Source organism: Cephus cinctus, unplaced genomic scaffold (assembly GCF_000341935.2).
Source record: "Cephus cinctus unplaced genomic scaffold, Ccin1 Ccin1_scaffold0331, whole genome shotgun sequence".
In the NCBI taxonomy this organism is placed as follows: Eukaryota; Metazoa; Arthropoda; class Insecta; order Hymenoptera; family Cephidae; genus Cephus; species Cephus cinctus.
The window spans coordinates 643,569-655,025 of NW_014333028.1; the positions used below are offsets into that span (position 1 = coordinate 643,569).

Genomic DNA, 11,457 nt, shown 5'->3' on the forward strand with positions numbered 1-11,457 from the left:
TAGGCTTCGGTATCATGTAAACTCTGGCAAGTATGTTAAAAACAATATAATTATTGATAGTAACGGATTGTACAAAGTTTTGTGGAAGAAGTAAAATGACTAAGCAGTGCAAAAATACCAACAAAGTAAGGTTTGCTTTTTGGAGATCGAACTTTTCAGAGTAAGGAGGAAATTCTAGAATCATGCTTCGTGCATAAAATTCAAATATTTTTTAGGGTATTTTGAAAAAGAGGCCGCAATATAAAAAATTATTATTACACATAGCTAAGATACACAGGTAATGACCGAGTGTTAGTTTTTTCAAAACAAAAAATTTTGAACGTAAGGAATGTTACAATCTCAGGATTGCAATGAACTGAATTAATTATACATCTGTAAATATATCGTTATTAAATCGTGGAAGCATGTAGGTGCAGCAGGTTAATATTACCGATATTAATTTTGCGCTGTAGATATTCTGAATATAAAGCGTCGTGGTAAATTCTCTCTATTTACAAAGTTATAGAAAATATATTAACAATATTGTTATATATTCAGCGCGAGGATTATATTGTAAAATAAGAAAAACGTATAGAAAGTGATGTCACACTTAGAATTTTTCAAATTACTTGATACAATAAATTGCGACGTCAATGCGGCAGTCGATGTGGTTACGTCAGGAATTATTTAAATGTTTTTCTATTTTCAATATTTTTCTTTTTTTTTTTTTAAACTTATAACATGGTGTGCCTGGCTCCTTTCTACTGACTCCAGGTGGAAGACCATTTTGAGCTGTTTTGAATCAATTATAGACACGCAAGATACAATGCTTTGGATACTATATATTAAGAACTGAATAATTGATATATGTTTACTATAAGGAATATTGTAATTGTATTGCAATTTAATAGATTATCCTTTAATTCTACTGTGTTGTTGAAGAAAGTTCAAAAATTAAAAATAACAGTAAAGGATCGCTTTTTGAACAACCCTGTACAGTGGTAGTGTTCTTTAAGAAAATGAACTTCCTTCTACGTATGATAATATAATTTGTATTGAACATATGGAAAATTAAAGAGAAGTGAGATAAACTTCATTCAACCACCTTAGCCTAATGGATTAAAAGACTGCTGGAAAGGGATAAACGCATTTTTTCAAACTTGGCACAACAGATTTTTTTCTTTTTGGGTAAACATACCATTTTGTCACTATGAGAAACGAATTTGTGACTTGTCCTCTATGTATAAAGAAGATGATTATTTAGACATTCTCATGCTCTTATACATATAATATTTGTATAAAATATTTCACTAAATGCACTTTTTTATTTATTTTCCAGAGCCTCTTTCGGATGTCATCTAATTGACTGACATAGAATATTTGAATTTTACAAACAGCAATGGATTCATTCAAATAATGAAAAATATTTCATTGTATAAAAAACTTTTCACCTAATAAACTTACGCCGATACCAATTTAACGAGCAGATTATTTTGATTTATGAAAATCCTTATTCATAACTTCACACTTCACGCATCCACGCATTATGTCGAACTTCTTTTCCATTAACGTTACTATTTTTACTTTGATTTGATATTGTGCAGAGTACGAGATTTCTAGGTCGAATAACTTTTCTGTGTTACTTACTTTTGCGGAAGCGCAACGATCGACAGCGTCTTCGTAGCGTCGATCGCCAAGACGCCGTTGCGTTCGATTTTCAAAAATCCATTTTTCAAGTCATCCTTGTTAGCCAACAGGAGTATCGTTTTCTGCCGGCCCCTTTGGAGTACATTCATGGAGCGAGTTTCTTCATCAAAAACTGTGATACTTTCACTTTTTGTTAATTGCAATTTCCCTGAATTATCAGCGCGTGAAAGTTTTAATTTACGCTGAACGTTCAAATCGCGAATATCATCTTCTTGGACGGAACTTCCGGTGGCCCCCGTAGCGCTCTTTTCTGTTAGTTGGAATAATGGTAATCTATGATGACGGCGCAGTACTTCATCCTTTTTCAACGTCTCCTTTTCCAGCACTGATTCATTGTCTTTTTCGTTGCAATCATTTTCAATCGTTTGCAAAGAATTTTCGAACTCCGTCATTGAATCGCCGTTACGTCGAACAATTCTCACCCTTTTATTACCTAGTAAGAAAATATCATCCGTATATTTATCTTGTTCTTCATTCTCTGAACTACAATCAGTTTCCTGAAGACGTTTCTCAACTTCGCTCACCGACAAAATGCTTTCTTCAGAGACTTCTTTTCCATCAGGTACATCCATCCCAGACAGCACATATAAAGAATCCTGTTTGGAGATACAATACTCGTGAACTTTCTGACTAGAGTCATTGTAATTCGCAGAATTGTCATCCTCTGTCTTAACAACCTGATGCACATCTCCCAGCAGAGCATCATCTCTATATTCAACCATTTTCTCATGAATTCCTATCGAATCCTTGCAAGTATATTGAACCTGGTGATTAAATTCCTCTTCGTACAGTACATTTTCGCAATCATTATTCTCTAGATCGTTGTGGTAGAGAACCTGATTCTCCTCATCCTGATCTACGATTTCTACATTATCAGGAAGTGTTGTATCCATCTCGATCTCGTCGCCCCTATCCTCGTCATCGCACTCAAAATAAATTTCACTGTCAACAGTGTCGACAAAACGTAATCTATTCATTTCGTTTTCATTGCTGTTGATGTCAGTTTCATCTACAGTTATCTCAGTCTCGATGTATTCAGTCTTAGATTCGTGAGATTCCTCATTAGTCTCACACTCCTTGTGATTCTTAATCTGTGATGTAACTATTCGACCCTGATCAGTAGACCAGACGTTATTACCTTCATCGGTGCCATCACCATTAACTTCCACATAATATCCATCAGTGAACTGCTGCTCTGCAGTATCGTTCGAATCATCATTTTCGTGCTGTATTATTGCTTCTGGAGCTGTAATATCCTCCTCTGCCATACTCTCAGTTTTCACAACACTATCTGCTTTTCTTTTACGACTCGTGCGCACTTTCTGAAAATCCTCCTCGGATAGGCACAATAGTTCTCCAGTTGTAGTCAGGACTTTTCCATGGCGCGTTTTCAGATGCCGTTTATACGTGTTTCGTGTTTTGAATCTGAAAACGAAGAAGGTATTTTTAATTGATCGATAAGATTGTTTTATAATCAATTTAAGTATCACCAGTCGATTGGTAATTGATTAAATAAAGAATCAATTAAAGCTCTGAAGAAGAAATTGCACAGATACATACCTCTGACCACAATCTTCACACCCAAAGGGAGCTTCTCCTGTGTGGCGCCGTCTATGTTCCCGGAAGTGAGAAGGATGCCTGAATTTTTTTCCGCAATCCGCGCATGTAAATCGTGTCTGATTCTGGTGGATGAGCATATGATACTTGAGGCTGTGCCTCCTGGTGAAAACAGCATGACAAATGCGACATTCGTAGGGTTTAATGCCAGCGTGACTGCGATAATGTGAAACGAGAGTTGTCGGCGCAGTGAAGCTTCGCGGTGGATCACAAATGCGACATTGTAAATTACCGCCTGTGGGATTTCCTTTTCTTTTAATTCTTTCAATCAATGCTAGCGCCATCTCCCGTTCCTCTTTACTTGTTCCTATAAATTTAGCTTTTCCTTTAGGTTTAGCCGGTACTACAATCTCTGCGCTTCTATTATAATCTTCTTCGGACCAGGACGCAGATTCAGCTTAAAAAAATGTATTTTAAGATTATTAAACATGAATGCATAATAAAATAGATTTATTTTTTTTTTTGCTATTGAAGAACAGCACGAACGTTCTAAGCAACTTGATTGCATTTCATTCAGTTTCAGTGTGTGAGCAGCTATACAGAGTTCAGGACGTATACAGTTGGTATAAGAAAGATTTTTTGAATAATCTATTTGTCAAAGAAATGTTAATGTATTTACCTGGTAAGAAGGATGCTTTTGTTTCCTCTAAATTCGAATATCCTTTCATTTTCGGAGCGGCGTAAGGGAGCTCCTTCATGTGCACACCATTGCTTTCCACAACCATCAACATAATCTATAAATAAATAGATGTAGCGTTACGTAAGTAAATGTAGAATGCGATTCAGTAATTTGTTAGGTTATGCGAGAATCATCTAGTGCAATCAACAAGTTTCAATGCTTAAGATGTGACGTCGTTAATCAAAATATATCCTGATGTACTGTTCTTTACTCAGGCCCAATAAAATTCATAATTCTCAGTGAACTTGTAACTTAATAACTTATTAAAACTCATACTAACATTTTCTTCCAGCGCTTCGTTTACAGTAGTGTCACTGATATCTGATGATACTTTTTTATCAAGCGGTGTCCCATATCTCGCATGATCATAGTAACTGTGATCTCCTAAACCCTTAAACTCCATTTCATTAGATTCCTTGTCACCATCGACAGCGTAATTCTCATTGATATTATTCACTTTTTCTTGTGACCTGTGCCTCTCAAATTCTTCAAAGTTCATCTCATTCGAGAGTATCTTGCGCAAGTAATTTGTTGACTTTTCAGACTTCACCTCCTTGTTCTCCTTGTTTGGAATTTCCTGCATTTTTTTTGGCTGCTGTGCTCGTGATCTCTTATTTTGCAGGCTCGACTTTGGACTTTTGTACTTTACAGCTATTGCAGTGAAGGAAGAATCTGTAACATTACCATAGATTTAATGGGGCTAATATAATTAAATAATGTTATATAGATGCTACTGAATATATACTTACATGACACTGCATCTCTTTTGAGAAATTCCAAATGATCTGCCAGATGAGCCTTGATGGACATTCTAGCTCGGCATTCACTGGCAAAACTTGTATACCTCTCGGTACAACCAGGTATAAGAGCGCACGCGTATGAGTATTGCCTCTTCAGTTCATCGCTGGTAAATACTGAAAATTGCTTAACCAATTGGGAAGCTGGCATTGCGAGCAGTTGTTCAACACTGAATGTCGTTTCATGAGATTTCCGTTTTGTGGATTCTGTTTTTGATTTCATTTTGTTCATTACGTAGAATTCATCAAGTTTCTTTTCTGAATGAAGTGTTTGTGACGCGACTTCTGCCAGCATATCCAGCAGAGCCGCTGGACTGTTTCTTCCCATGACATCTGATAATACAAAAAAGTCATTATAATTATATTACAATTTTAAAGTCATAATTGAACAGTATCAATATTAAATGCAAGTCTGAATATGCAAAACATGCTCGACACCATTTATCTTCACCAAATAAACTGCAAAATTATTCATGTCATAAATTCTGTTCAACTGTTGGAATAAAATTGCCAAACTAAGATAAACGACCAACGGTATCAATTGTAAATTAGCATAAATAATGAATAATCAATTACGCAATATAATTCATATACATATATCATCGTTATTGGCGTGCGAAGGTGCGCATTATATTCTTTAACAAACAAACTAGCATTGAAATGCAATTATTGTTTAACAAAGCTAGAGTTAAGTATCAACGTCAAACATAGTCGACGGCAATTATAATAAATAATAATCAATGAACAAAAGACAACAGTTTCAAATTACCAGGATTTTATATACAAATCCGATTGGAACCTGCTGAAGTTATTTATATTTTATCAAAGCATAACAGAGGAGTCTAGGTTGATAAATATAAACAAAATTGATGAAAACCCTCAACAAGAAAACGACGCATCTCAACGCCGTTCAGCCGCATTCATGAAGACGTCCAAGTCGAACAGAAACAAGTTTCAGTGATTTTGTGAAGGAGTTTGTTTATGGCAACGAGATTTCTCTCTGACTTCCTCCAATCCATTCCCCCCAACAACCTCTTGCTTCAAGAAGGAGACCCAGTAGGAGGGGATTCTCAACCAGTTGTCAGACCGGACCGACGTCCCGACGCCGAGACTTCCATCGTTCAAGATGCATTTCTCACGTAAAATGTACATTCTCCTCTTACGTCCTCCTTTCATAATGAACTATCTTCTACTAGCCCAGTAACATAATTTAATCAAAATATAATTCAGAGTATAATAGAAGCGTCACGACGCCGTGGGATTGCGCTAAGTACTAGAGAAAAATCCACTTGTTGCACGTCCAGCATTTTCGCGCCATCCAAATCATCTTCTTACATATTTATAACGGTATATCCCGACAATTACAATGTATAACCTACATCAGATTAAAGACTAAAAACTGCAAGATGGATGAAAACTAAATATGAAAAAATGAGCAAGAAAATCTTGACAGTAAATTCTATTATTGTCGGTAAATCGTAGGAAATGTCAAATTCTCACCAATAACAAAGTTGGTGACATCATCGTCGTGAACTTCAAGGCAAAAATTATCCGTCAGAATATGAAATTCATAGCCGATCGTATCAGGAGAAAGGTTTTGGGTAATTTCTATAATTCTAGAGAAAAATGTCAAGACGATAGATGACAGAGATATGGAACATTACTCTCAATGTTGAATTAATAGTGAGATTCAACGCTTTGATATGGAATGTCGCTTTTTTTTGGTATCCTGACATTAGCTGCTTGTCAGCTTGAAGTCTATCGCGACAACGCCCCGCGTTTTTCACGTTAATATTGTGGTAAGGATCCTCGATACAAATAATGGCGTTGTCATTTTTCGTGGCGGCTTTACTGGTTATTGGTGGCGTGATGAGTTTTCAGGTTTTTTTTCTATTATTCTGACGCGAAAGAATAACAGGGTTGGCCGCCAGAAGCGGCGTCAAACTAGCAGACGCCATGAGGACGCGCAGCAGACGGAATTTTCAAGCTTGTTATCGGCCTGTTTGACGGAAGATCTTGTGTTTTTCGGAGGTTATATCGACGTCACTAATTATTGATGTTTTAGTATGATTTAATTAGACTTACGGTTACTTCCGTCGTAATAGTTGTGGCCACAATTCATGCTTGTTTTCGTATTCATGGTGCCGTTCACTTTCGCGGCGTATCCTCATTCCACTACCTTCTGTGTGCAACTGGATTCCCCGCCGCCCCGTGCATTACAACTGTCATCGCACTGCTGCCAATAAAATGGATCAACAATTCCCTATACTTACCTGGGTTTTTTTTATTGAAAAATGATAAATTGAGAAAATTCAAAAAACAGTGTTATATGACATCGAATAATAATTTGAAAAAATTCATTAGACAGATTAATTGAAAAGTGAGGTTAGGAGTTAATGTACTGTATTTATACGTGGTTTTAATTGGGGGGCTGGGGCAATAGGATAGATACGTATTTTGATTGATCTACAATATTGGGAAGTTTTACCAGAAAATGTTTCCCTTTGGAGAGGATATTACTTATTGACAATAATTTTATTAGCAGAATTGTAATTATTTTTGAAACGGAAGAGAAGCAAAACACAAAAACAGGATTTGTTATTGCATGCTTTTGTATATTGTATATAGAGATTTTCTTCTTTGCGTTATACTTTTCATCCATATTTCCCGCTTTAAGACAGCGGAGTAACTTGTCCATCTCTTCTGCTGTATATCGCGAATGTAATAACTAAATTTTGTATTTTAGTTTTTTGAAATAACTGAAACAAATATTGTAAGTGTGAAAGAGTTAATATTAATTTTTGTATATTTACTATTTATATGCATGCCAGGTTCGTGCTGATAAAAATGACATTATAGCAAAAGGTTCATTATAACCTCTTTTGTTAAACTAAAAGTGAAAAGTGAACTTAAGAGATATATCTTTCTCTTCAACGTCTCTTACATATTTTATATGTTTACCACGTACATATTATAAAAGTGATAATTTTGATAACAATAACATGCATAGTTATGTTCATTTTATTATTTTCATTCATTCAAAAATCATTTATCGCTTATAATATTCTTCCTTTTTTACAGATAAACTATAATGAGGCTGTCACAGACTTTATTTAAGCACCATTTAGGGCGCATGATTAAAAAACATTGGGTTGTTCAAGGATTAAAAAGACCAACTATAATGTATTCCGAGCAGAATTTAGAACAACATGGTATAAGAGTTGTAGATGCCAAGGACGTAGTTAATCCAAAAATTGAAAGAGAATGGTAAATATTTTTTATACATCTTAACATCATTTTCCTTTAATTGATCTAATTTTAAGTGATATTTATTATCAAATGTAAAAAAAAAGATTTGAGAGAACACTATAATGATAAAAAATTACTAAACTTAAAATGCCATATATGCATATGTATATATATGTATTGAAGGATAAATATTGAAGTTCCATGGAAAACAGAACCCAAACGAAATAATACTCACCCTGATTGGCATGACCGAATTTGTTTAACATTTGGTGACACTGAACTGTTAGTAGAAGGGACATCGCAAGCCCAACTGTTACTAAAAACTATTCTCTTTCAAAATGAACTACCAGAAAGAATTGAAAATTTAGCAAAAGATCAGAGCAAGGAAGTAAATGACTTGGTTGTGAGGTAATAAATCTGTTGTATCTATAATTGAATTATAGCATTTTATATTATACTTATCAAAATTGATTTAGAGCAATTCGCACGTCCAACATATTTGACGCCCATCAGGAACTTTTGCCAAAAAAGAAGGATCCGGCTAGACCAGCTTATGTTTTTCCAAGAGAACTAGGCCTGACAGATTTAAGGAAAACGTAAGTACTTCCTTTATAAATAGAGCATTTCATTTCATACAGTATGAATATTAACTATTGGTATCTATGAAATATTTGTAAGAAAATTACATTTACAGAAACAATTTAACTCAAAAATTTCTGCGTCTTTGCGACTTACTGAGTGATTCAACAGTTTTCAAAAATAGAAATATTATTCATGACAGCAGGGTCTCTGTCCCATTTGGTAAACTACATTTATTGAAATATAAAAAAAATCTAATTATTCACATTAATTAATAATATCAATTATGCAGAAAAAGATGAGGATCTGTATCAGTTCACTTCAAAAATGGAAACTATGCTAACATCTACTCTGCCTCTGCAGCCATTGAAATCCAAAAATGATCTGATAGACAGAGAGTTACCAAACATGTTCCCAATGCATCACTCTGTTGGTTTAAACAGATCTAATATTTATCAAATTCAGGATCTCTACCGTAAGTAATAATACAACTGGTTTTTTAAATTCAATGAAAGACTTAAGTGAAATAATGTGATGTATTACATATAATTGCAGCCGTTGATGCAAAATCCAATTGGTTAAATGCACACACAATATTCATATGTTACGATGTTGATATAAAGAATGTTACTGAACTTCCTGTGACCCAAGATCAAATTATTTCACGGGCTATTGTAAAAGCCTTTGCGACTGCCGCTAGTTGTGCCAAACAAAGATTTGGCACGTCTGTCAAGGAATTGCCAGAACCAGTCACTGTCCAGTGTGTACAATCGAATGGAAAATGGTTCCAATTTTTAGTTTATCAACTCAATACATTGAATTTGGATGGCACCGAAGGCATAAGGAACTTTTGTTGGACTACATCTCAAATTGATCTTTTCGATGAAGCAGGATATAATATTGGTAGGCCCGTTCTTAAAGGATATAATCCAGAAGTGTTTAAAAAGATATATGCATTTTATAACAATAGTTAATTTAAAAAGTTTGGTTACAATTAAAGAAGTATTATGAAAATTGTAGATGTACTTTTTTCATTTTTATATTTCCATATATGTATATGTACATAGTTCATTAGTGCTTATAGGGCTTATTAAAATTGAATCAGGCATAACGTAATCAATATCGTTATGACAATATTTTAACAAAACCAATAGAAAATATGGAAAATTATCTATGGTTATGGCAAAAAATATAATTGTTTCTATTACATTATTATTACTGCCCATTTCAAGGGCTATTACAAAGCTTTGTCTATTATATTAGCATGTGGAATATTTATTTTTTAGAAAAAAATCTTAAGTACACTGTCGCAGCAAGAATACCCAATTCTAATATAATAATGACAATTAAAACAAACTTATTAGTTAACACTTTTCTGGACATGGTGCGTAATATCTTCTGTGTCTTATCCAACTCTTGATCAGTTTGGGACAATCTTCTTTTTGCTCGTAGCAAAGTTTCTCTTTGTTCTCCAAGCTCTGTTACTACTTCTGTACCAAGTTGTTCTGTCTCTGCTGCCACTCTTTGGGATCTTGCGAGTGAGTCTGCTGTACGCTCCAAAACAACACGACCGTCCAACAACGTGCGCCTGTGCTCAGCATCCCAATCAACTCCGGAATCCATTTTAGTATTTTAATATAAAACTTCGAAAAATCCACTTTTCCTTTGTTTAAGTATTTGATCCTTGACTTAGACTGCAGAATCTGTCATTATCTCAATAAATTCAGCTTCGTCGACTAAAATCACAAACAGAACAAAAATAACATTAACAGATTACTATTTTTTTTATCAAAATGTTATATAAAAAATAATAAGGAATATAATTATACTGTATCCATCTAGATTTGTATCAAATTCTTCTATCATCGAATGTATTTCTTCATCCATTAATTTTAATCCTATTTTTGAACTTGCACGCTGCAAATCATGTGGTGATATTTTACCACACTCTGAGTCTACCACAAATAACTTGTAAGCATACTTTAGTTCATCTAATGGATTTCTTTTAGCTATTTTGTCTGTCACTATTAGAATAAGGATATTTTACTTATGCAAGTTGTGGTTATATATACTTTTGATAAAAAGTGGCAAAACTAAAATAGGATTAAAAGTACTCTTTATACATACTGATATAATAAAAATCTTCAAAACAAATTTTGTCGCCATTGGCTTTATCGTATGTTTGAATGATAGAAAGAACTTGTGATTTTTTTACTTCAAAACCTAATGCTCTCATAGCAGCTTTCAACTCGTGGTAATTTAAATAACCATCTTTATCTGAGTCAAGTAAATCAAATGCTTCCTTGATACTTGATTTTTCATCTTCAGTGAGTTGTCTGTTCTTTTTAACAACCTGTGACATTTTCATGTACAAAACAGTAGACTGAAAAGAAAATACAATGAGCAATAACGAACTGCATTTGTTTGATAGTTATTCTGTTTTAAACATATTCATCAACCTGCTACAAAATGGAACACTGCTGTATGATGTGAGTTTATTAAGAACTTTTTGTAAAAAGTAAAAACCTTGCCATAATCTTGTAACAAAGGTATATAATTTTATCATTTACTATTTACAATGCATACAAATGTAACCTCCTGCAGAGGTAATGTTCGTCTAAAAAAAGGGTTTAGCGGCAACATTACGAAGAGAAGGAATATATCAAGACGCCAATTTAACTTACTATACTATTAAAATTGGTGACAGTCCTTTAACTTGATTTTATTCTTTACTTTTTGCAAATTATGTGATGTTTCGTTGTCGAAATTCACAAAATGACAGATATGAACAAGTATATAGTTGAAACTATGACCACTAGATGGCGGTAGCTAGCAGTAAGATTGAAGTTT

General features: G+C 34.1%; 3 protein-coding genes across 14 annotated transcripts; 1 reads left to right on the forward strand and 2 right to left on the reverse strand.

Annotated features, from left to right (window-relative positions):
• Positions 1–632: 632 nt before the first annotated feature.
• On the reverse strand, positions 633–7,022 carry LOC107267003. Of its 5 annotated transcripts, none has more exons than XM_025084182.1 (7): positions 6,865–7,022; positions 4,732–5,112; positions 4,440–4,654; positions 4,263–4,373; positions 3,923–4,037; positions 3,247–3,700; positions 633–3,111 (listed from the first exon to the last, which is right to left on the reverse strand). In XM_025084182.1, the coding sequence occupies exons 1-7, from the start codon at positions 6,917–6,919 to the stop codon at positions 1,623–1,625; spliced, it is 2,820 nt and encodes a 939-aa protein (XP_024939950.1). In that variant the 5' UTR covers positions 6,920–7,022; the 3' UTR covers positions 633–1,622. The 5 variants fall into 5 exon arrangements, with proteins under 5 accessions (XP_024939950.1, XP_024939949.1, XP_015593644.1 ...); XM_025084181.1 differs by adding an exon at positions 6,280–6,395 and having other exon boundaries at positions 4,263–4,654; positions 6,865–6,932; XM_015738161.2 differs by having other exon boundaries at positions 2,032–2,119; positions 2,211–3,111; positions 4,263–4,654; positions 6,865–7,021.
• Positions 7,023–7,146: 124 nt separating this feature from the next.
• Positions 7,147–9,621, forward strand: LOC107267005 (39S ribosomal protein L37, mitochondrial). Of its 4 annotated transcripts, none has more exons than XM_025084193.1 (7): positions 7,147–7,164; positions 7,861–8,046; positions 8,212–8,436; positions 8,505–8,624; positions 8,723–8,829; positions 8,900–9,082; positions 9,163–9,621. In XM_025084193.1, exons 2-7 carry the CDS (start codon positions 7,871–7,873, stop codon positions 9,579–9,581), a joined length of 1,230 nt encoding a protein of 409 aa, XP_024939961.1. In that variant the 5' UTR covers positions 7,147–7,164; positions 7,861–7,870; the 3' UTR covers positions 9,582–9,621. The 4 variants fall into 4 exon arrangements, with proteins under 4 accessions (XP_024939961.1, XP_015593654.1, XP_015593657.1 ...); XM_015738168.2 differs by lacking the exon at positions 7,147–7,164 and adding an exon at positions 7,171–7,552; XM_015738171.2 differs by lacking the exon at positions 7,147–7,164 and adding an exon at positions 7,171–7,500.
• Positions 9,622–9,630: 9 nt separating this feature from the next.
• Positions 9,631–11,433, reverse strand: LOC107267009 (vesicle transport through interaction with t-SNAREs homolog 1B). Of its 5 annotated transcripts, none has more exons than XM_025084197.1 (4): positions 11,292–11,428; positions 10,735–10,990; positions 10,437–10,631; positions 9,922–10,343 (listed from the first exon to the last, which is right to left on the reverse strand). In XM_025084197.1, exons 2-4 carry the CDS (start codon positions 10,973–10,975, stop codon positions 10,297–10,299), a joined length of 483 nt encoding a protein of 160 aa, XP_024939965.1. In that variant the 5' UTR covers positions 10,976–10,990; positions 11,292–11,428; the 3' UTR covers positions 9,922–10,296. The 5 variants fall into 5 exon arrangements, with proteins under 5 accessions (XP_024939967.1, XP_015593664.1, XP_024939968.1 ...); XM_025084198.1 differs by lacking the exon at positions 11,292–11,428 and adding an exon at positions 11,067–11,281; XM_025084199.1 differs by lacking the exon at positions 10,437–10,631 and having other exon boundaries at positions 9,631–10,343; positions 11,292–11,399.
• Positions 11,434–11,457: the final 24 nt, after the last annotated feature.

Coding starts and splice junctions, on each gene's coding strand:
- LOC107267003 (XM_015738158.2), bottom strand. CDS start 6,919: ATGAATACGAAAACAAGCATGAATTGTGGCCACAACTATTACGACGGA. Junction 4,655..4,731: donor CAAAAGAGATGCAGTGTCAT/GTAAGTATATAT, acceptor GTAATGTTACAG/ATTCTTCCTTCACTGCAATA. Junction 3,701..3,922: donor AAAAGCATCCTTCTTACCAG/GTAAATACATTA, acceptor CATTTTTTTAAG/CTGAATCTGCGTCCTGGTCC.
- LOC107267005 (XM_025084193.1), top strand. CDS start 7,871: ATGAGGCTGTCACAGACTTTATTTAAGCACCATTTAGGGCGCATGATT. Junction 8,625..8,722: donor CTGACAGATTTAAGGAAAAC/GTAAGTACTTCC, acceptor TTACATTTACAG/AAACAATTTAACTCAAAAAT. Junction 8,830..8,899: donor CAGGGTCTCTGTCCCATTTG/GTAAACTACATT, acceptor TCAATTATGCAG/AAAAAGATGAGGATCTGTAT.
- LOC107267009 (XM_025084197.1), bottom strand. CDS start 10,975: ATGAAAATGTCACAGGTTGTTAAAAAGAACAGACAACTCACTGAAGAT. Junction 10,632..10,734: donor TGAAGATTTTTATTATATCA/GTATGTATAAAG, acceptor TTATTCTAATAG/TGACAGACAAAATAGCTAAA. Junction 10,344..10,436: donor TACAAATCTAGATGGATACA/GTATAATTATAT, acceptor TTGTGATTTTAG/TCGACGAAGCTGAATTTATT.